The following is a 24,575-nucleotide window of genomic DNA, read 5'->3' on the forward strand; positions in this document are numbered from 1 at the left end:
TCCCACGTGAGCCCCGCTGGCATGGACTTCAGCGCCGGCCCCTACTTCCCTCCCCACTGCGCGTTTTCCCCGAGGCCAATAAGAAGGAACCTCTTCCGGCTGCGAAACATGGCGGCGCCCAGGGTCAGGACACATTTGGGAACGGGACAGTACGGCACTTCCGTTGGGGTCCCGCTAGTCCACTAACCCGCGCCGTGGGCCTAGGGGAATGGGGTCCCGCCGCCTGGCGCTGGCGCGGCTGCATGGGCTCTTCGCGGTCTACAAGCCCCCGGGGCTGAAATGGAAGCACCTGCGGGACACCGTGGAGCTGCAGCTTCTGAAGGGTGAGTGCCTCGAACCGGACCCACAACCCCGCTCCGGTTCTCCCGGGAATCCATCTCCGCTTCTCATCCTTCAGGCAAAATAAAGTCATGTGACCCAGTTCCCCGGGCAGATCGCTTTCCAAATCGCTGGTTCTGTACACTCCCTTACTCCTCGCTTTCCCCCCGCGTTCAGATGGGTAAACAGACTCAGTGTTTGTTGTCATAAGTAGTGGAATCAGAATTTGAACCCAAGTCTGTTTCTTTCTCTTTTTTTTGCCTTTTCTCCTCATGTTTATATTTTTAAGTTGTTTTTATTTTAATTCCAGTATAGTTAACATACAGTATTAAATTGGTTTCAGGTGTACAATATAGTGATTTGACAATATAGTGATTTAACAATTTTATGCATTACTCAGTGCTCATCATGATAAGTGTACTCTTTATTTCCCAGTACCTATTTCACCCGTTCCCCACCCACCTTCCCAAGTCTGTGTTTTAACTGCTGCTATTTGCTACATCGTGGGCTTTCTCTTCTACATCTCCATTCTTCCTTGTTCCACCTTCCCCATGTGTTCAGACAGAACTGACCAGATATCCTTTACCTTTGTGTACTCAGGTGTCAATGCTGGGAAGCCTCCTGCTCCTGAACAGCGTGTTCGGTTCCTGCTGGGCCCCATGGAAGGCAGCGAAGAGAAGGCGCTTACACTCACAGCCACCAGTGTGCCTTCTCTCACCAACCATCCGCTGGGTAAGGCACCTTCAGGCCAGGGCCTGGGTGTCACTCCTCAGGTAATCTCTGCCCAGAGTCCGTGTCCCAGTCAGTGCTTAGATTCCTGTCCCGGATCCTTGAAGGGCCACAGCAGGGATGACATATTTGACCAGGGATTGGCCAGTTTTCCTGAAAAGAGCCAGATAGTAAATATTTTAAGCTTTGCAGGCTCAACTCTGCCATTGTAGTGCAAAAGAACCTGTAGATGGGACGCCCAGGTGGCTCAGTCCGTTGAGCATCAGTCAGACTTCGGCTCAGGTCATGATCTCCTGTTCATGGGTTCAAGCCCTGCATCAGGCTCTGTGCTAACAGCTCAGAGCCTTGAGCCTGCTTCAGATTCTGTTTCCCTCTCTCTCTGCCCCTCCCCTGTTCACGCTCTGTCTCTCTCTCTCTCAAAAAATAAAATAAAACGTTAAAAAAAAAAAAAGAACCTGTAGGCAGTATGCAAAGCAATGAGCCTGGCTGTGTTCCAATGCAACTTTATTTGTGAAAAGTGACATTTGAGTTTCATATAATTTTCCTATGTCACAAAATATTATTCTTTTGATTTTTTTGAACGATTTAAAAAAGAAAAAAGAAATTTAGCTCATGGGCCATTAAAAAAACAAGTTTGGGGATATAGCCTGTGGACTGTAGTTTGCTGACCCCTTTTAATTATTCTGTAATTATTCTGGGACTCCAGATGGCAATTGACACCCTCAGGTAGAAGTCCTAAGGAGGGAGTTTCGGACCCTTGGGAAAGAGTGACTTTCTTAGTCAACAGAGCTGCCCAAGAATGGAACTGGTTTCATAATGAGCTCTCTGTCACTAGATGAGATTAGAAAGATTGAGGGGCTTGTCCAGAAACCATTAAAATCCCTTTGACAGTGATATTTAATGACTCTAAAGTGTAACAATAACAAGTATGATGTACTGAGGATCCTCTCTGTACTGGATACTGTGTTAAGCTTTTACCAAATACCATCTCATAGAATCTTCACCACAATCCTATGAGGTGGGTCCTGTTCTCATTTTTTAAATGAGGAAACTGAGGCTCAGTGTTGACATTAAGTAACATAGCCTGAATTCAGTAGGCACTTAACCATCCTGTATCCTTCCCTTAGACACCTCTTGATCTATAGAAGGGTATATGCTTCTGACTCATTTCCTGTGTACGGTCTTTTTTTTTTTTCTTTAACAGCATTATTGAGATAGAATTGATATACAAAAAACCACGTATTTTAATGTATGTATTTTTGATGAGTCGTTCATTCTTTCACTAGGTATTTCCTGAGCACCTAGGTTCTCTGGGGGTAGAATTAGGAACCCACGCCCTGCCTTCAGGAACTTACCATGTCCATTTTCTCCCTGGGGTGGCCAGGAGTCTCCTTCTGCAGCAGCTGAGTAGGAAACTCGAGTCCCAGTGTTATGCCCAGTCCACTCAAAGCCTCTTACTGGGGGAGCGATGAGAGACAGAGTAACAAGCCCTTTTTCTGGGCCCAGGGAACTGAAGAAGTGGTTCTAGGCCCCAGAATCCATGGTAGGGAAGCCCGAGAGTCCACCCCCATCCTGGTTTGGGCTCCATGAAGCTACATTCTAGGAATGAGGTCACCATGCAGGCCAAAGTCATCCTGGAAGCTGGATTCATTGAGGAAAGGGTCCTTGTTTGTTTCTTTCCAGTCTGTGGACCAGCATTCACCAGCTTGAAGGTTGGCGTGGGACACCGGCTGGATGCCCAGGCGTCTGGGGTGCTTGGTAGGTGATGTGGTGAGCCTGGGGTGCAGTGATGTGGTGAGCCTGGGGGAGAACTGGGGAGCTACCAGGAACCCGGCTTACTTCCAGCCTGACAGCCATTTCTCACCATTGCCCTCCTCCCCTGATTCCTGCCCCAAGTCTGATCAGCTGCTGGAAGGGCCGGTGGGGGGTGGAGGGGAGGGGATGTCACAATTGCCCACCTTTATCAAGTGATTCCTGTATGTGACATGTGGTACAAAGCCCTTTGTGCACATATATTCCTGACTACAACCTTATTAGGTAGATATTTTATGATTTTATGAAGAAAAGAAGGCTCCAGGAACTTAGGTGACTTGGTCTGGGTCACGTGGCTAGTGAATGCCCCTCGTCCAGGGAGGGAAAATGGTCATCACTTGTGGGGGGTAGCCAAGCGCGTGACTGGCCCCATTGGCCAGGGTCTGAATGTCGCTGGAGCTGGACACACAAAGCCCTGAGTCATGAGCCATCTGTGCCCCCGGGGTCAGGCGGTGGCCACATCCTCCATGCACGATAGTCACAGTCCCCTTGTCTAACTTCCTGGGGCACAGGCAGGCAGACATGATCTCATGCTCCCTCTCCAGGAGTGAATGGAGGGTCATTCTCTCCTTCAGCCAGAGGGAGAAACAGCCAGAAAAAGGCAGGGAGTGGTCACAGTGCCCCTTTATTGGGCCCTTCCTTTGTGCTGATTTCTTCCTGTGCATTGCCTCAACCTTCACAACACCCGCAGGGATCAGATGGCATTTTTATCCCCAGTTTGCTGATGGGGAGCTTGAGGCCCAAGTAGGTTAAAGGACATGCTTAGAGCCATCCCACATTTGAGTGCAGGTCTGTGTGACTGGGCCAGTGGTCTCTTGCTTTTGAGCACATCAGAATCCCCTGGCGAGCTTACTAAGGATCCTAGGCCCCTCCTCTTCAGCAGTCAGAGTCAGTATGTATGGGTGGGCCCTGAAATCTGCATTTTCACATCTACGCAGAAGAGCTTACTTGTGCTCTCCTTGCCCCCCCCCCCCCCCCGCTGGCTTTAGTAGCATTGAAGGTGGGAGTATTCTGGTGGTGGCTGTAAGGGTTGGGGGGTCTCAGGGAAGGGGGAGCCAGGTGTGAGATCAGCCTTGCTGTCTTTCAGTGCTTGGCGTGGGACACGGACGCAGCCTCCTCACCGACATGTACAATGCTCACCTCACCAAGGTATGGGGGTGCTGGGGACAACTCATTTAGCCCCTAGTCCTTTCCCTGGGAGTCACTGGTGGGACTCTGAAGCCGAGAGGATTCTGTGGGGGAAAGGGCCCGGCCGTCAGCAGGCATTGTTTTATGGCCGTGTGCTGGGGGATAAGGATAACACAGCAACAGCTGTAGGCATTACTGCGTGCGGGCTGCTCTGTGCCGAGCGCTGCACGTGGACCCCTGTGGACTCCCTTGTGGATGCCTCACAACTTCCGCAAAAAGTGGGATGTAGTGTTAACCCACCTTACAGATGAGAGAACTGAGGCGTTGAGAGGGGATGTCACTTGCCCAGGGTCGTGCAGCCTGTAAGGAACAGAGCTGGGATTTGAACCTGGATCTGTCTGACACCAGAGCCCGATCATGACACCACTCCGTTCCGTCCTCAAGACTGAGAAGTGGATGTCACCGCCTAGACCTCAAGGAGTTTGTGTCTGGACTGGGGCCATGGAGTCTGGCATCATGAATGGGGACAGAGGTGCCGTGTCAGAGAGCCTACATTTTTAGTGGTTAAGAGCAGTTTTTGGAGCCAAATGGCTTCAGTTCAAAACTAGCTTCAAGGTGTCTGGTTAAGCGTCCAACTCTTGATTTCGGCTCAGGTCATGATCTCATGGTTTGTGAGTTGGAGCCCCATGTCAGTCTCTGTGCTGACAGCCCAGAGTCTGTTTGGGATTCTCTCTCTCCCTCTCTCTGTGTCCTTCCCCTCTCTCTATCTCAAAGTGTCCTTCCCACTCTATCTCAAAAATAAATAAACATTAAAAAACAAAACACAGGGGTACCTGGGTGGCTCAGTCAGTTAAGCGTCTGACTTCAGTTCAGGTCACGATCTCACGGTTCATGAGTTCGAGCCCTGCATCGGGGTCTGTGCTGATAGCTCAGAGCCTGGAGCCTGTTTCAGATTCTGTGTCTCCCTCTCTCTGTGTCCCTCCTCAGCTTGTACTCTGTCTCTCTCTCTCTCTCTCTCTCTCTCTCTCTCTCTCAAAAATAAATAAAAACATTAACAAAACAAAACACACACAAAAAACAGCTTCTACTCCTCTGCCAGCTCTGGGTCCCTGGGTGGATTGCTTAATATCTGTGTATCCCCCCTTCCTCAAGTCTATAATGTGAGAGATAATAGTATCTTCTCTATAGGGTTACTCAAGTTTAAATTAGTAACGGCATGCAATGTACTTAGCACAGGCACTTAGCACAGTCAATAAATTATTGTCACTGTTGCCATCCTCTCTGACAGAGGCAGCTGCACAGATTGTATTTGGAGGGGTGGGGAGAAGCCAGCAGGGTGCACTGGGAAGGACCCAGCATGATAAGTTGTCAGGTTTGTCTGGAGAGGAGTTATGCAGGCATGAGGTGGTCTTAGTAGGGTCGTCATTGTCCTTTGCAGTCATAGAAAAGTCTGGTGCCCTTCCCAAGAGGGGCAGTGAGGTGGCTGGGGGTCTCTGAGTGCCTGTGCTCCCTGAGGGGAGACCTGAGGACCCCCCCACCTGTGGCCTGTCTAGCAGGTTGGGGGTTTGAGCTGTTGGCTCACTTCCTTCCTCAGTGCTGAGGGAGAGCAGGGACACTGACCATATCTTCCCCTCCCTGTCCCTGCAGGATTACACGGTACGTGGCCTCCTGGGCAAAGCCACAGATGACTTCTGTGAAGACGGGCGGCTGGTGGAGAAGTCAACATATGGTGAGAGCCCACAGGAGCCCACAGGGCAGAGGGAGGAGCAGCTGTGGCTGCCTTTGCATTTGCTGTCCCTTGGTTCCTACGCCCTCCCCCCCCCCCCCCCTCCCCGTGCAGGCCATTCAGCCTCCCTCGGTGACTCCCAACACACTAAGTTCAGTCTGGCTGTTAGAGGGCTTTGGGCACATGATTCTGTCTTCCGTAAACAAGTGCCATGTGTTCCCCCTTTGCTTCCCCACCTGGCATAAATGTCACCTCCCCAGGGAAGCTCCTCTAACCCCCAAATGAACGAGGTGGACTCTCAGAACAATAATCGACTAATGATTCATGATTATTTAATATCTGTCTTCCCATTACACTGTCACCCGTGAGAACAGGGACTGTGTCATTCCACTCCTGTGGTTACACAGCGCAGAGCCTGGGACATGGGAGGTGCTTATTGGTTGGATGGATGGATGGTTGGAGGGTTGGCTGGTTGGATGGGGGGATGGATGGCTGGATGGCTCATTCTTTGCTTCTTACTCTCCCTGTGTTCTGACATTTTCCGTAGATCTAATTAATTTCTTATTTAATGGATGTTTTTTGAGCACCAGCCACGTGCTAGGTACTGGGGGTGGGGAGAGGATGTATGATGAGTCAGATGGGGTCCCCAGTCTCAGTGAACTCACAGTCCGGCAGGGAGAGCAAACACACACCACCACGTCACCTGGAGAGGATTAGAAACATGTGGCAAAGTAACACGATTATGTCTGTACATGTGGGTGTAACAGCATACAAAACACATCTAAAGATAACTAGCAAGTTGACACTTCTGGGAGAGAGGAAGGCAGAATTTGGAGGAGAGGGGAGGTGTTTGTTAATGCTAATCTAAATTTCTGTTTTTCATTTTTGATGTGTATTTATTTTTGATACATAAGTGGGGGAGGGGCAGAAAGGGGGGAGAGGACAGAGGATCCGAAGCAGGCTCTGTGCTGACAGAGAGCCTGATGTGGGGCTTGGACTTGTGAACCATGAGATCATGCCCTGAGCCACCCAGGTGCCCCCTAATCTAAATTTCTTAAAGAAGAAAGGCACCTGGGTGGTCAGTTGGTTAAGCGTCCAACTTTGGTCATGATCTCGTGTCGTGGTTCATGAGATTGAGCCTTGTGTCGGGTTCTGCACTGATGGTGCAGAGCCTGCTTGGGACTCTCTACCCCTGCCTGTTTGTGCGTGTGTATGTGCTCTCTCTCTCACTCTCTCAAAAAATAAATAAACTTAAAAAATTATTGTAAATTTCTTCTTCTTTTTTTTTAAATTTACATCCAAATTAGCATATAGTGCAACAATGATTTCAGGAGTAGATTCCTTAATGCCCCTTACCCATTTAGCCCATCCCCCTCCCACAACTCCTCCAGAAACCCTCAGTTTGTTCTCCATATTTATGAGTCTCTTATGCTTTGTCCCCCTCCCTGTTTTTATATCATTTTTGCTTCCCTTCCCTTATGTTCATCTGTTTTGTCTCTTAAAGTCCTCGTATGAGTGAAGTCATATGATGTTTGTCTTTCTCTGACTGACTTCACTTAGCATAATACTCTCCAGTTCCATCCACGCAGTTGCAAATGGCAAGATTTCATTCTTTTTGATGGCCGAGTATTACTCCATTGTCTATATAGACCACATCTTCTTTATCCATTCATCCATCGATGGATGTTGGGCTCTTTCCATCCTTTGGCTGCTGTTGACAGTGCTGCTGTAAGCATTGGGGTGCATGTGTCCCTTCGAAACAGCATCCCTGTATCCCTCTAGTAGTGCAATTGCTGGGTCGTAGGGTAGTTCTGTTTTTAGTTTTTTAAGGAACCTCCATACTGTTTTCCAGAGTGGCTGCACCAGCTTGCATTCCCAATTTATTGTAAATTTCTTAATGAAGATTTAAAAGTTTTTTATAACATTTATTCATTTTTGAGAGACAAAGACAGAGCACGAGTGGGGGAAGGGCAGAAAGGGAGGGAAACACCACAGAATCTGAAGCGGGCTCCAGACTCAGCTGTCAGCACAGAGCCCGACGCGTGGCTTGAACTCACAAACCGTGAAATCACGACCTAAGCCGAAGTTGGATGCTTAACTGACTGACACACCCAGGCGCCCTTTTTTTCTTTTCTTTCTTTCTTTCTTTTTTTTTTTTAAAGCGCCCCACTCTTGATTTCAGCTCAGGTCATGATCCCAGCATCATGGGATTGAGCCCTGTGTCAGGCTCTGTGCTGAGTGTGGAGCCTGCCTGCTAGAGATTCTCTCTCTCTCTCTCTCTCTCTCCCTCTCCCTCTTCCTCCACCCACTTGTGCTCTCTCTCTCTCAAAATGAAAAAAAAAAAAAAGTTAAAAACAGAGCAAATGAATGCTGGGAAAGAGACCCAGGTGCAGAGTGGCAGGAGCCAGGAGAAAGAAATGACAGGCTCCAGGGGCGCCTGGGTGGCTCACTCGGTTAAGTGTCCTACTTCGGCACAGGTCATGATCTCACAGTTCGTGAGTTCGAACCCCGCATCGGGCTTTGTGCTGACAGCTTAGAGCCTGGAGCCTGCTTCAAATTCTATGTCTCTCTCTCTCTCTCTGCTCCTCCCCCACTCATGCTCTGTCTCTCCTTCAAAAAAAAAAAGTGACAGGCTCCAGGAAGTCTTCATGGAGGAGGCTACATTTGAACTAGGCTATAAATGAGGGGGAAGGAAGCAGTGGTGGGTGCATTTCAGGTAAGGCAACAGGGTGAATAAAGCCAGACAGAAGGAATAAAAGGCTTAGTCCCTTCCAAGCTGGAAAGCCTTTGGTTACCACACCTGTGCCCAGAGCTCTGGCCTTTGGAGTCAGAAGTTGGCACCTGCCCAGCTGGGTCCCAGGATCGGCCTTCTAGCAGTTCATGAGCGTCCCCAGGCTTGGCAGCTGCCTGCCCTTGTCACTCAGTGGGTCCAGCAGGCAGAGCCCCTCCCTCTTCTTGCCATCTGTTTCTGCGTTGAGACAGATGGCACTCTCCCTCCCAGGGTCCCTGGCACAAGCAACCCTAGATCGGGGTTCAGGGGACCTGGCTTAGAATATTGGATAAATCTCATTTCCAGAAGAAACTTTTTTTTAAATGTTTATTTATTTTTGAGAGAGAGAGAGAGAGACAGAGCACGAGCAAGGGAGGGACAGAGAGGGAGACACAGAATCCGAATCAGGCTCCAGGCTCTGAGCTGTGAGCATAGAGCCCAGTGCGGGCTCGAACTTGTGAACCATGAAATCATGACCTGAACTGAAGTCGGACGCTTAACTGACTGAGCCACCCAGGCGCGCCCAGAAGAAACTTGGAGTGTATGAACCCCTTGAAAATGTCCTCACAATGCTGAGTTCAGATATAACTTTGTAAGAAGAGGGTTCTGGGCTTTCACAAGATTCTCAAAGGACTCTCAATCCTCTAAATGGGAACTCTGGGACAGAGGGTGCTCTGGGACACCCTCCAGGTTCCAAGGACAGGGCTGGTTTGGGGGGAGGGAGTTCACCTGTCCTCAGCAAGCACCTGTGTGCTGACCATCCCCCCTGGCTTTTCCAGACCACGTGAGCAGAGAGAAACTGGACCGGATCCTGGCCCTGATCCAAGGTTCCCATCAGAAGGCCCTGGTGATGTAAGTGGAGCCCAACCCACACTTTCCTGAAAGGGGCCCTTGAGGAGGTGCTGGAAGAGCAAGAAATGCCCACTGGGCTCCCTGTAGGCTTCACCCACCCTGGGGCAGATTCCATGCATCTCTTTGGAGCCCAAAAGCAGACTTGAAGCAGCCCTTCCTTCCAAAGCACGCAGAAGTGTTTCTTTGTGCCAGGCCAGCCCCTGGGGAGACCAAGGGGGAACTAGAGACCCCAGCTGGCCTCAGTGGGAATATATGATTTAGTGGAGAAGGAAGCCAGGAACCCACATGATATGATGTAGAGCCAGGGGGTGGGAGCAGGCAGCATGTGCATGACTGGAAGCTGGGGGGTGTGTGCAGAGGAGGGCAGAGCCTGTATCTAAAGATTGGAGGGGACAGAGAAAAAGGTGGCTGGAAGGGCAGGGAAGATGGAAAGAGAACGAAGAGCTTCAGGAAAGCTCTTTCGTGAGAGGGGGCAGGGCCGGGGGCAAACAGTCTGCCCAGCTCCCCACTCCACGCCAGTCCCCTTCTCATCCCCAGGTACTCCAACCTCGACCTGCAGACCCAGGAGGCCTACGACATGGCCGTGAGAGGCTTGATCCGGCCCATGAACAAGTCCCCGATGCTGATAACGGGCATTCGATGCCTCCACTTTGCGCCTCCGGAGTTCCTCTTAGGTAGGCTCCCCCAGGAAGTTGGAGCAGTGAGATGGGGCTCATGGGTTTACAGAGGCTGGCACGTACAGCCCCAGTCTCTGCTGGCTAAGGCTCCAGGACCAGCGTCCTTCTCTGCACGGGGCTGGACCTGGCCAAGTCACACGGCACACGGATCGAATGCTGTCCTATCTGCTGCCAAGTCACCCTTTAGAGCCAGCTTTTAGCGAGCAAGTTATACTCAGCAGCTCATTCCCGGATCTTCGCAGCGTTTCAGGTTTCAGTAAGCCAGCAGACGGCACCCTCACCTCCCCAGTCCTGCCCACCGCCTTCTCTCTGTCTTACTAACCAGGGCTCCTTTCCTTGAGTACCGACCAGGGCTCTCCTAGTACTAAGCACCTTATTGAGATTATCTCTCAGACTCCTCACGACCACCCATTTTATAGATGAACATACGGAGTCTTAGAGCAGCATTTCTGGAACATTAACCTGCCCACGAATCACCTGGGGGGGGGGTGTCTTTTTTTTTCTTTTTTTTTTAAGTTCATTGATTTATTTTGAGAGAGCATGAGCCGGGGAGGGGGTAGAGAGCAGGGAGAGAGAATCTCAAGCAGGCTCCACGCTCCGCTCAGCACGGAGCCCGATGTGGGGCTTCATCTCATTGGTGAGATCATGACCTGACCTGAGTCGAAATCAAGAAATCAACAGTCCGGAGCTTAATTGACTGAACCACTCAGGTGCCCACCCCCCATCCCCCCCGCCCCTTTTTGAAGTTTATTTATTCATTTAGAGAGAGAGAGAGAGAGAGAGAGAGCTCTGGCGGGGGTGGTGGGGGGGGTCGTGTCTTCTTTAAAGGCAACTTCTGACTCTGCAGGTTTGGGTGGGGCCTAAGATTCTGCAGGTCTAACAAGCTTTCAGGGCTGGCCCTTGGGCTACACTTGGAATGGCAGAGCCCTGGAGAACTAAGATACTTTGCTAGGGTTATCACCCAGCCAGGAGGTATCACAGGGTGTGGATCTAGATCAGTAGACACCAGAGGCTGTGCTCCCATCCGTGGGATCTGTTGTTATGTACCCCTGGCAGAGGTACAGTGCATGCACGAGACACAGAAGCAACTGCGAAAGTTGGTGCACGAGATCGGTCTGGAGCTGAAGACCACTGCTGTCTGCTCCCAAGTGCGGCGTACCCGTGATGGCTTCTTCACCCTGGACGACGCCCTCCTGAGGACCCAGTGGGACATACACAGCATCCAGAATGCCATCCAGGCCACAGCTCCCCGGGTGGCAGTGGAACTGGAGAAGAGCTTGAGGCCAGGCCTGGGCACCCCGGCAGCGCCCCAACCCTAGCTGGTCCTGGGACTCCAGGGGGCCGAGCTCTGCCTCAGGGCTGGAGAATGGTGCTGGGCATTGAAGGGCCAGGCCACTGGTGGGGCACTGGATGGAAAAGATAAGAGTTGTTCCTGAGCTGCCACTGATAACTGTGCAGAAAGCAAGAGTAGGGGGAAGCTTTTCTACATGTGACATAAAACTCAGAAGCTGTAAGAAAAAAGATCCACAGACTTGAAACAGTTGAAGAGGAAGAACTTCTTTGTGAAGGAAAAGGTGATAAACAAATGACAGACTGATAAAAATACTTGCAATGTGTTTAAGAATGAATAGCCATAATGTATAAAGAGCTCTTATAAAAAAGAAAGAGACAAGAAAATTGGGCCAATGGCATGAATTGTGTGTGTGTGTGTGTGTGTGTGTGTGTATGTATGTATATATATAATATATATATGTTCTATATACATATATTTTCTATATATATATATTATATATAATATATATTATATATATTATATATATTATAATATATATTATATATAAATAATATATATAATATATATATTATATATAATATATAATATATATAATATAATATATACAATATATATATAATATATATTATATATAATATAATATATATTATTATATATATTATAATATATATTATATATAATATTATATACATAATATTATATATATAATATTATATATATATAATATATATTATACATATATATAATATATATATGTATGTATGGAAAGAAATACAAGTGGCCAGTAAACCAGAAATGATGCTCAATCTCTCTAATAATGAAAGATTTACAGATGAAAATGATATGCCTTCTCCTTGCCTTTCAAAACAATAAAAAGAGAATATCCAGTATTGGTGATGTGAGAAAATGGGCAATCTGTGCTATTGGTAGGAATGCACAACTGTGTAACCTTTTAGGAATACTTGGTAGTATGTGTCAACACTAAGAACACTCCTGCCCTGAGACTCAGTGGTTACAGTTTCAGGAATCTGTCTTCTTACTCTGATTGCAGAAAATTGTAGGTACATAGATGGTCATAGCTGCATTGTAATAGTAGCAAATAGGAAATGTCACCATCCTCCATCAGCAAGGGACTGTATAAATAGACAAGGTGTATATAGGGTCAAAAGGCTCTCTATTCTAAGGGCGCCTGGCTGGCTCAGTCAGTAGAACAGGCAACTTTTTTTTTTTTTTTAATGTTTATTTTTGAGAGAGAGAGAGACAGAGTGTGAGTGGGGGAGGAGCAGAGAGAGAGAGGGAGACACAGAATCTGAAACAGACTCCAGGCTCTGAGCTGTTAGCACAGAGCCTGATGCAGGGCTAGAACTCGGGACCAGTGAGATCATGACCTAGGCCCAAGGCGGACACTTAACTGACTGAGCCACCCAGGCTCCCAGAACACGCAACTCTTGATCTCAGGGTTGTGAGTTCCAGCCCCACGGTATAGAGATAAGTCTAAAAAAATAAAATTAGGGTGCCTGGGTGGCTCTTCCAACTCCTGATCTCTGCTCAGGTCATGATCTCATGGTTTGTGAGTTCCAACCCCGCATCGGGCTCGTGCTGACAGTGCAGAGCTGCTTGGGATTCTCTCTCTCCTCTCTCTGCCCCTCCCCCCACCACACACTTGTGTGTGCATGCTTGTGCACGCTCCCATGCTCTCTCCCTCAAAAAAGTTTATTTTGAGGGAGAGAGAAAGAGAGGGAGTGAGAATCCCAAGCAGGCTCCGCACTTTGAGCACAGAGCCCGATGTGGGACTCGATCTTACAAACTGTGAGATCATGATCTGAGCTGAGATGAAGAGGCAGATACCTAACCCACTGAGCCACCCCAGGCACCCCGATAAATAAACTTAAAAAAAGTTAAATCTAAAAAAGGCTCTATTCTAATACTGTCAGGAAAATTACCAAAAACTGATTTTTGTAGCCCTTTTTTCCTTCCAATTTGGTTTTTCTCTAGGCTTTGGACACCTTGATCCCTTGTGAACAGGGTTTTTGTTTTGGTTTTGTTTTGTTTTGTTTTTTGGTCTGGCTCTCTTTTAACCTCTATCCATATAGATATTTCCCACTCACATTTGGGGTAGAAGGAGCAAGCTGGCCTCTGGCTAAGGTTCCAGTCTGGGCCTCAAAGGGAAACACTGCATGTCTCCTGTCCCTGCTGTCACCCTGGGAGAGGAGACCCCAGCCACCTTGGCGTCCTCACCTTCCCACGGGGGCAGCGCAAGCCTCGGCATGGTGCCAGGCAGGTGAGGCTCTGCAGGCTGCTGGCTGTGGGGCCTCAAAGAGCAGCTCCTTGACCTGTAACATGAGAATAATGGTTCTGCCTGTCTTGTGGGGTTGTTACACATGAAGTCATGGTGAGGTGCCTGCTGTGGGTAAGACCAGCGCTGTGTGTGCGAGCCATCCAGCCATCCGCCTGCCGTGGCTGCTTTCTTCGGAACGGTGACTTAAGAGAGCTGTCACAGAGTCAGGGGCCTTCTCTCCATCACCTCTTGTTTATCTGGGGCGATAATCAGCTGGGAGCTGGACAAACACCTTGGCCAGGTGATCAAGGTCAACAGCGACAGTGATAAAGTTGTTGCCGTTGCCTGTATGTCCTCTTGATGTGAGGTGATGAAAATGCCCCTTCACCTCTGTGGTCTTCCTCCCAATAACCCATGGCTCCAGTGTTCTGAGGACATGGGACAGATTCTGGCAGTGAGGCATCCTACGAAATACCTGACCAGGACTCCTCAAAATCATCAAGGTCATCAGGGCACCTGGGTGGCTTGGTTGGGCCACCACCTTCGGCTCAGGTCGTGATCTCATGGCTCGTGAGTTCAAGCCCTGCACGGGGCTCCATGCTGACGGCACAGAGCCTGCTTCGGATCCTCTGTCCCCCGCCACTCTCTCTGCCCTTCCCCCACATATGCTCTTTCAAAAGTAAGTAAACATTAAAAAAAAAAAAAACTTACCAAGGTCATCAAAAGTAGTGAAGTCTGAGAAACCGCCATAGCCAAGAAGAACCTAAGAGACATGACAACCAGATGTAATATGAGATCCTGGAACAGAAAAAGAGGACTTCAGGTAAAAATAAAGAAAATCTAAGTAATTTCTGGACACTAGCTACTATATAGTAATGTCTCAGTATTGGTTCGTTAATTGTAACAAATATACTAACATAAAGTGTTAAATAGTACAATAATACGGCAGAGTCCGTGTTGAGTATATGGGAATTCTCTGTATGTCATCTCAATTTTTCTGCAAACAACTGTTTAAAAAAAAAAAAAAGTCCATTGGCAAAAAGATCAGCCGGAGAGATCTTTGAGAATCCAGGTTCTAGCCCTAGCCCTTGGATTCTAAAAAAATCCTCCAGACTCAGTGGGTCTGGAGCAGGGCCCGGAAATCTGCATTTCAGCAAGTGCCTAAAGAATCTGATACCAGAGGTGTACAAACAGGGCCCCCCAGGAGCCAGCTGGGCATCGCCATTCTCTTTGAGTCCTCAGGAGCCAAACTGATGGCTACTTGAGAGCCATTTAAGAAGAGAGTAGCCAACGTGGGGCTCAGTCGGTTACGTGTTCAGCTCTTGATTTCAGCTCAGGTCGTGATCTCACGGTTCGTGAGTTTGAGCCCCGCATCGGGCTCTACGCTGGCACTGGGGAGCCTGCTTGGGATCCTCTCTCTGTCCCTCCCCGCCCACCCCCCTCCTAAAATAAGTAAACTTGAAGAAGAGAGTAGCGAACAGCCACAAGTGGTAGGGTTTGCCTACCTCACCAGGGCTGCCCTAATAAGGTGCCACAAACCAAGTGGCTTAAAGGGTAGAAAGTTACTGTCTTGCAATAGGCTGAACGTAGACGACTAGGGGTCCAAGATCAACCAGCAGGGCTGGTTCCTTCTGAGGGATGTGAGGGAGAATCTGCCAAGCTTCTCTCCGGGCTTCTGCTGGTTTGCTGGCAATCTTGGGTTCCCTGGCCGGTAGAAGGCATCACTCAGATACCTGCTTTCAAGTTCACACGGCCTTCTCCCTGCGGACGCACCTTGTGTCCAAATTTCCCCCTTTCCTAAGCACACTGGTCAGATTAGGTCCCTGCTGTGCTCAATATGACTTCCTCTTAACTAATGACATCTGCAATGACCCTGTTTCCAGAAACGTTCACGTTCTGAGGTACCAGGGGATTCGGACTTTAACATGAGGATTTGCAGGGACACAATTCGACCCACAACACATGGTAAGACATCCACCTGGGCTGGCTCAGTGCTCCTCAGAGCACTATTGTCACATGACCAGAAAACTCCCCGTGCTTCCCTCCATATCTGCTGCAGATTGACTGGGGCAGGTATGCTGTGGTTAGTCAACGCTCCCTTAGGAGCTCTTTGGTAGGAGTGTTAGGGATTAGAGCTGCTCACAGCCTTCCGTACCAGCGGGGGGTGGTGGGGAGGGCTCAGGGCCCCAGTGGATCTAGAAGGTGGCAAGCCAGGGTCAGGGAATCTAGCTGTCCCTACCAGGGCCTCTCTCCAGGGCTTTCAGCAAGCATCTCTCCTTCCCTTAGCCAAGTAAGAATTTAAACTTTTTATTTGATTGCACTGTATGTAAGAAGTCTATCTGGGGATGCCCTGGGTGGCTCAGTCGGTTAAGTGCCCGACTTCGGCTCAGGTCATGATCTCATGGTTCGTGAGTTCGAGCCCCTTGTCGGGCTCTGTGCTGGCAGCTCGGAGCCTGGAGCCTGCTGCGGATTCTGTGTCTCCCTCTCTCTCTGCCCCTCCCCCACTTGTGGTTCTGTGTCTCTCCCTCAAAAATAAATAAGCATTGAAATGTAATAAAAATTAAAAAAAGAAGAAGTATATCTGGATCTCATTCTAGGATTTACAAAGTTTGGGTCATTGGCCTTCGATTATAAAAGAGAAAAGTATCTCTCGGGAGTCCTTTGAGATGAGGACTTTGTCTCTTTCATTCGCCAGAGCCACACACCATAGGCTCCTGGGACGGGGTATGTGTTTGTCAAGGTTCTTCAGGGAAAGAGAACCAATAAGTGTGTATATATAGAGAGAGATTTGTCTTAAGAAATTTGCTCGGGTGATTGTGGAGCCTGTTAAGTCCAAAATCTTCAGGGTAGAAGAACAGGCTGAAGGCCCAGGGGAGACTTGATGTTGCCGGCTTAAGTCCCCAGACAGTCTGGAAACAGAATTCCCTCTTCTGTGGGGACCTCACTTTCTTTTTGTTTTTCCTTTGAAGTCCTTCAACTGATTAGATAAGGCCCGCCCACACTGCAGAGGGTAATCTGGTAAATCTACTGACTTAAATGCTAATTTCATTTTTCGTATGCCTTCACAGCAACATCTTCATCACAAACTTCATCACAACAGGATGTATCTCTTTTTCATTTAGGAACACAAAACATGCTCCGTCTGCAAGCTGAAATGGTCCAAGGGGTGCTGTAGGATTGACCACCTGGGTTTGGATACCAACCCTGCCCTTTCTTCAGTATGTGAAAGGGGCCAGTAGCTTCACGTGGGTGAGTCCTGGTTTCCTCTCCTGTCATGCAGAAGGGGTGGCAATGGTGCCTATCTCATACAGGGATGAGATGAGCCAAGATGAGCCAGGTGAGCAAATGCTTTGTGCCAGGCCCCGGGCTAAGAACGGGAGCATACCTGATCTCATTTAATCCTCAAACAGGCCTGAGGTTTAGGCGCTATGGCTACCCCTCTTTTATAGATGAGGAAACTGCAGCATGAAGAGGGCAAATGACATGTCCAAGGACACCCAGCAAGGGAGTCAGAGCCCGGGATCAGACGTGTTGTCCAGAAGACACATGCCTAACCACGACACCACCCTGCCTCTCTGCTGGTGGTATTGCTGCTTTTGTGGTGGTGGCTTACCAACTAGTCCCAGGCCTGGCACACAGTAGGTGCTTTGTAACTCTGTGCTTAAGGAATTGAATACCTCTTGTGATATTGAGATATCCTAAGGAATACATATTTGGGTCTTCCTCCCCGGCTCCTGGCCAGAGCACCTAAAACTGTTGTAATTTCCTAAGTAATAAAAGTGAAAGGAACATCTTTTGTCATTTGTAAGAAGCCCCATTTCAACCACACTTGCCTACTGAATGGGAGCTCCAGAAAACCCCTAAATGTTGTGGCTCTGAGAGCTTCCATGTTGGGGAGCACGTCTAGGTGCCAGGAGGGTGGCGCACCCAGAGAGGGCATGGAAGTTCCGCCCCCTTCCCCCGTACCTGGCCCTGCGCGGCTCTTCCATTTGGCTGTTCCAGTGTCGTATCCTTTACAATAAACTGGTCAACATAGGTAACTGTTTCTCTGAGTTCTATGAGCTGTTCAAGCAAACGATCAAACTTGATGAAGGGGTCATGGGAACTCCCGATATATAGCCAGTTGGTCTGCAGTCCCGGTGACAACCTGGGACTCGTGGTTAGTGCCCGAAGTGGGGGCCGGTCTTGTGGGACTGAGCCCTGAACCCGTGGGTTTGGTGTTAACTCCAGGCAGTGAGTATCAGAATTGAGTTAAACTGTAGGACACCAGTCCTTGCCCACCAAGAATTGCTTGGTCCGGAAAGTCCCACTCATTTGGTGTCAGAACTATTGCGTGTGCAGAGAAAGGAGGCGCTTTTCTCTTACCTGTATATGCATTCAGTATCGGTGTGTTGAATAAACGAATAACCCAAATGTTTAGTTTTTTTTAACAAGGTGGAATTATAATAGGCAGTGTGGCACAACTTGCTTCTTTCATGTGTAATAGAGAGTGACCATTTCTCCCTGTCTGTCCATCAAGTGTGGGTGCTAATTCCTCCAGATCCAGAGGGACAGGAAGAGGTACAGGAAGCCTCTGACCTTCTCCCTGCCTTGGGCTATTCCTGCCCATAGCACATTGTTGCCGTTAGGATGGGTCAGCTTTCCCCAAGGTCTGGGTTCCAGCCACTTTATCCGGAATTCACTCAACAAATATTTATTTAGTGCCCACCAGTTTCCTGATCCTGTGGTAAGCACCGGGAATACCTCGGTTAACAAGACGGCCCAAACACCAAGTGGAGATGTTAAAGGGGCAGCCTGAGAAGGGGTCATTTGAATAAAGAGCTGAAGGAGGTGAGGCAGGGAGCCAGGAAACTGTCTGGAGGAAGAAGCCTTTGAGGCCAAGGGAACAGCCAGTGCAGGTCAAAGAGTATCTGACTTATCAGGGGACAATAGGCCCTCTGTGGTGATGCAGCACCCAGATTGGCTTTATTGCCTGTGAATGAGAATCACCTTGAGGACCTTTGCACCGGAGGTGGGTGTCCTGTGTTGTCAGAAAGCGGGACCTTGGACCTTTCGCTTCATAATCTGACCGATAATCTGCTGGAGGGAAGATCCACCTCGATTTCGTCATCTACGCATTTTCTTGAACCTCACAGGGCTAAGAGCCAGGATGACCAGGATTTGTTTCTTCAGACAGGCCCCAGCCCCTCTGGGCCTTTCTTTTGACACTTCAGCCAATAACTTCAATAGAAGGAAGAAACTGGCTGCGCGCAGTGCCTTCCAGAAAGGCTAAACTGGTGCCATCACTGCAAATTATTCCCAGGGCCCAGTGCCCAGTGCCCAGCCTGGGGCCTGGGCATGTTTGGTGATCAATAGGTCTGCTGATTTGAAGGCAAGAGAACAGTGACATTAATAACAGCTGATGAAGTTTTGGGGTGATGGTGGAGGGTGGAGGGGGGTCCGGAGCCGACAGCCAAGAAAGACTTCTTGAAGACATCTTTGGTGCAAAAAGGTGATTTTATTAAAGGACCCGTGGGCAGAAAGTCTGCACTGGGGTCATGACAGATTACTGATTATATACCCTCAGGTTGCGAGGGGGTTAGGGATGGAATAAGTCTCTGAGGTATTTTGGAAGCAAGGTGTGCAGGACCTTGAGCTGTTGCTAGGGAAACGACATTTATTACTGTTTAGTAAAACCATAGTCATGGGACCCTTCTGATGTATATCAGCGGGGCATGTTACACTTGGAACGCGATTGTCTGCATATATCTTGGGGGAGTTGAGCTAAAGGAAGTTTCCAAAGGAATTTTTATATGTTAAAGTAGACTTACGGGTTCCTGGAGGGTCAGGATAATGTTAAGCCAAGATTTTCTTTTGCCTCTAGCAAAGTGTCATCATCGAGGCAACTGAGCTCCTAGAGGGAGGTCACTCTGCTGGTTTTAAGGACTTGTCAATGGGCTGTAGGCAGTAAGAGAATTTAATTTTTCGTTTGCCTTAGTTTCCCGCATCACCGTGGCAAGCACTTAAACGCTTTCCCTTTGTTCTTGGGTAGCCAGGAGTGTCCAAGGAATATCACACGTATTCCACCTGGTGTGTGTGGGGGTACTGTTAGCCTGTACTTTGCCCTCAACTTGCCCCAAACTCCCTCATCCACGGCAGCTATCATTTACTGTGGGGTTCTGATAAGCCGAGCTCTGCACTGAGACTTTCACATTCACCATCTCCATTGCTCGCACTCTCACCCCAGTATGAAAGATACTATGATTATTCCTGTTTTATGGGTGAGGAAGCTGGCAGGGAGCGTTTACGTCCCAATAGGACCCTGCTATCTCCATGACTTCTGCGGCAGGTAGATGTTACCCACCTCAGTTTAACCCGCATGTGTCCTGCCTCTCTGACCGCAGTCACCCGCACCTGTCGCAGGCTGAGCCGTGAATAGATGTCTGCTCCACCCCTCCTTACTCAAGCCACATTCACTGCCCCAGGCAGTCACCTTTCTTGCTGTTTAGCAACTCCAAGCTTCCACCTACCAACCCCTCTTAGATGGCCCCACCCTCACACCAAAATTCCCAGGCAATTTAATCCCCACTTTGCAGATGGGGACACTGAAGCACCAAGTGGGTAGAGGGTAGATAGCCAGTCAAGGGTAGACTCAAGATTTGAACTGGGTAGGGGCACCTGGGTGGCTCAGTCCGTTGAACGTCCAACTCTTGACTTCGGCTCAGGTCATGATCTCACCCTTCAGGAGTTCAAGCCCCACAGTGGGCTCTGTGCTGGCAGTGTGGAGCCTGCTTGGAATTCTCCCTCTTTCTGCCCCTTCCCTGCTCGCACATGCACCCTCTCTCTCTCTCGAAAATAAATAAACTTAAAAAAAAAAAAAAAAAAGAGGGGCGCCTGGGTGGCGCAGTCGGTTAAGCGTCCGACTTCAGCCAGGTCACGATCTCGCGGTCCGTGAGTTCGAGCCCCGCGTCGGGCTCTGGGCTGATGGCTCGGAGCCTGGAGCCTGTTTCCGATTCTGTGTCTCCCTCTCTCTCTGCACCTCCCCCGTTCATGCTCTGTCTCTCTCTGTCCCAAAATAAATAAAAAACGTTGGAAAAAAAAAAAAAAGGTTTGAATTGGGTAGTCTGACTCCAGAACCTATGCCCTTATTCCTTCTTTAACCATGGCCTCCCTGTTTTGACCTTGGCCTGACCTAGGCCCAACCCAACTGTACCCTGGGTAGGTCCCCAGTTGGATTTTCCTACCAAGACTTTGGAGCCAGAGGAGACACACATAATCTAATCTTATCTAAGAGTTGTGGTCCTGATAGATAGGAAACATGTGAAAATACACATTTCTGCATGTAGAAAATTCAGAATAAAATCAAGTAAGGCTTAGATTAGCTGGATCCAATCCAACGGTGAGGAAATCTGGGGGGCAGCAGAGGGTGTATGCAAATCTCAGAGGGGAAAATTAGATAACTGGGACCCAGATACATGAGCTGTCCCACCACCCCACTTGGAGTCCTTACTGGCACAGAGATTATGAAAGAGGACTCAGTGTGGCCTGTCAGGGCCTTGGGATTGCAGGGGACTGGAAAACCCTGAGGCATGCCCAAACTATCCGGTCAATATGCAGCCTCAGTGGGCTGGGAAAACCACCCCAAATCCCTTAGGGATTAGTAAAAAGTTTTCTTCAGTAGGTGTCTTTAACCTTGGAAAGGCCAGAAATGGGGCGCCTGGGTGGCTCAGTCGGTTGAGCATCCGACTTCGGCTCAGGTCATGATCTCGCGGTTTGTGAGTTCGGGCCCCGCGTCGGTGTCTGTGCTGACAGCTTGGAGCCTGCAGCCTGCTTCGAATTCTGTGTCTCCCTCTCTCTCTGCCCCTCCCCTGCTTATACTCTGCCTCTCTCTGTCTCTCAAAAATAAATAAATGTTAAAAAAAAAAAAGGCTAGAACTTAACAGTGATTGTTAAACGGTGCCAAATATATTAGCAACATGAGATTTGTAACTTCAGTTTTAAGTTGTACTATTTTTTTTAATATATTTTTTTAAATTTCCATTCAAGTTATCATATAGTGCAACAATGATTTCAGGAGTAGATTCCTTAATGCCCCTTACCCATTTCGCCCATCCCCCCTCTCACAACCCCTCCAGTAACCCTCTGTTTGTTCTCCATATTTAAGAGTCTCTTATGTTTTGTCCCCCTCCCTATTTTTATATTAATTTTGCTTCCCTTCCCTTATGTTCATCTGTTTTGTCTCTTAAAGTCCTCGTATGAGTGAAGTCATATGATATTTGTCTTTCTCTGACTAACTTCACTTAGCACAATACCCTCCAGTTCCATCCACGTAGTTGCAAATGGCAAGATTTCATTCTTTTTGATTGCCGAGTAATACCCCATTGTCTATATGTACCACATCTTCTTTATCCATTCATCCGTCGATGGACATTCGGGCTCTTTCCATACTTTGGCTATTGTCGAGAGTGCTGCTATAAACATGGGGGTGCATGTGTCCCTTCGAAACAGCACACCTGTATCCCTTGGATAAATGCTTAGTAGTACAATTGCTGGGTCGTAGGGTAGTTCCATTTTTAGTTTTTTGAGGAGCCTCCATACTGTTTTCCAGAGTGGCTGCACCAGTTTGCATTCCCACCAGCAGTGCAGAAGAGATCCTCTTTCTCTGCATCCTCGCCAACATCTGTTGTTGCCTGAGTTGTTAATGTTAGCCATTCTGACAGGTGTGAGGTGGTATCTCATTGTGGTTTTGATTTGTATTTCCCTGATGATGAGCGATGTGGAGCATGTTTTCATGTGTCAGTTGACCACCTGGATGTCTTCTTCGGAGAAGTGTCTCTTCATGTCTTTTGCCCATTTCTTCACTGGATTATTTGTTTTTTGGGTGTTGAGTTTGATAAGTTCTTTGTAGATTTTGGACACTAACCCTTTATCTGCTATGTCATTTGTAAATATCTTCTCGCATTCCATCGGTTGCCTTTTGCTTTTGCTGATTGTTTCCTTTGCTGTGCAGAAGCTTTTTATTTTGATGAGGTCCTAGTAGTTCATTTTTGCTTTTGTTTCCCTTGCCTCCAGAGACGTGTTGAATAAGAAGTTGCTGCGGTGAAGATCAAAGAGGTTTTTGCCTGCTTTCTCCTTGAGGATTTTGATGGTTCCTGTCTTACATTTAGATCTTTCATCCATTTTGAGCTTATTTTTGTGTCTGGTGTAAGAAAGTGGTCCAGGTTCACTCTTCTGCATGTCACTGTCCAGTTTTCCCAGCGCCACTTGCTGAAGAGACTGTCTTTATTCCTTTGGGTATTCTTTCCTGCTTTGTCAAAGATTAGTTGGCCATACGTTTGTGGTCCACTTCTGGGTTCTCTATTCTGTTCCATTGATCTGAGTGTCTGTTTTTGTGCCATTAAGTTATACTATTGAGTTCATTATTTCAAGAAATAGTGGGCGCCTGGGAGGCTGTCATTAAGCATCTGACTTCCACTCAGGTCATGATTCCACGGTTGGTGAGTTCGAGTCCCTTATCGCCTGAGCTTGTGCCCCACATTGGGTGAACACAAGCCCCACTTTGGGTGAGTTCTACTTCTCTCTCTTTCTCTGCCCCTCATGGGATTCCTCTCTCTCTCTCTCTCTGCCCCTTGCTCACTTGCACCCTTTCTCTCCCTCTCAAGAGAAAGAAAGAAAGAAAGAAAGAAAGAAAGAAAGAAAGAAAGAAAGAAAGAAAAGGAAGGAAAAAAGAGAAAGAAAACAAGAAAGAAATAGACTGTGTTTTTAAAGCCAAAGAAAGTGCAACTTCATGCACTGACTGTGCACAAAACATGGTCTTAAAAATACCAGCAACTTAGGGGTGCCTGGGTGGCTCAAATGGTTGAGCGTCCGACTTTGGCTCAGGTCATGATCTCATGGTTCTTGAGTTGGAGCCCCACGTCAGGCTCCGTGCTGACAGCTTGGAGCCTGGAGCCTGCTTCAGATTCTGTGTCTCCCTCCCTCTCTGCCCTCCCCCCCCTCAACCTTGTGCTCTCTTTCTCTCTCTCTTAAAAATAAACATAAAAATAAGACAAAACAGCGGCTTCATCAGCAAACCCACGGGCAAACGGTTTGCCGTTGCCTGTCCTGTTCCTGCGTGTCGCGGTAAACCTCTGGCAGCGGAAGGGCCAGCATGTGAACCCCACCTTGCACTGGGTATTTCGACCTCTGTGAAACCAGTCCACCCACTGTAAAATGGGGATTAAAACAACACCCGCCTGGTCATTCCCTAGTTCAGCCTTCCCCCAAGTACTTCCGTGGACCAGCCACTGCTCTGGCTCTGGTGCTGGTGTCGAAGGACAGAGAACACCCTTGGTTTCCCAGAGGGTACATCGCGAGAAGAGCAGGTAGGAATATAATGGCAGAAATGAGTGCCTGGAAGGAAATCAGGCAGAGTGGTGCAGCAGAGCTCCTGGGAGGATCTCTCTGAGGTGGTGACATAGAAGCCGGGACCTGGATGTCAGAGGAGCCCCCCGTGCAGACATCTGGGGGCAGAGCTGGGGGCAGAGCTTCCTAGACAGGAGCAGAGACACCGGGCCCTGCGGTGGTGTGGCCGGCCCAGACTGGGCAAATGGGAGAAGGTTGAGGATGGAGAAGGGGGCAGGGCCAGACGCCCCTGTGGGGCCCAGTCCTGGGGTGGACCCAAGTTTTGAGGGGCCTGAAGCTTGTGCAATTTATGGGTCCCCTAAGAAAAAGAATGAAGCTCGAGTGTCATTAGCTTCATGGTAAACCCTCCTCTGCTGTGTGTGTGGAGGCAGGTGTCTAAGAAATAGCGGAGAGTGCTTTTTTTTTTTTCAGGCTCAAGCTCTACTTTGTGTTTTTGTAAATAGTGTTTGCAAGTTCACAATTTTTGGTGTGCAGTTCGTGACAAGTGCATGCAGTTGCCCACCCACTCCCACCACAGTCAGGCTACCCACCGGCCCATCGCCCCCAAAAGTCCCTCACGCTGCCCCTTTGCAGTCAGCCCCTCCCCTGGCAACTCTAGATCTGTTTTC

General features: G+C 48.7%; 1 protein-coding gene across 1 annotated transcript; it reads left to right on the forward strand.

The window, feature by feature from the left end:
• Nucleotides 1-190: 190 nt before the first annotated feature.
• On the forward strand, nucleotides 191-11,798 carry TRUB2 (TruB pseudouridine synthase family member 2). The gene is given in 9 exon segments (XM_015062376.3): nucleotides 191-323; nucleotides 919-1,050; nucleotides 2,731-2,805; nucleotides 3,947-4,008; nucleotides 5,635-5,716; nucleotides 9,263-9,335; nucleotides 9,873-10,009; nucleotides 11,069-11,310; nucleotides 11,312-11,798. Coding segments are annotated over 9 exon segments (1,002 nt in total). The 5' UTR covers nucleotides 191-208; the 3' UTR covers nucleotides 11,396-11,798.
• Nucleotides 11,799-24,575: the final 12,777 nt, after the last annotated feature.

The sequence above is a fragment of the Acinonyx jubatus genome, chromosome D4 (assembly GCF_027475565.1).
Source record: "Acinonyx jubatus isolate Ajub_Pintada_27869175 chromosome D4, VMU_Ajub_asm_v1.0, whole genome shotgun sequence".
Taxonomy (NCBI): domain Eukaryota; kingdom Metazoa; phylum Chordata; class Mammalia; order Carnivora; family Felidae; genus Acinonyx; species Acinonyx jubatus.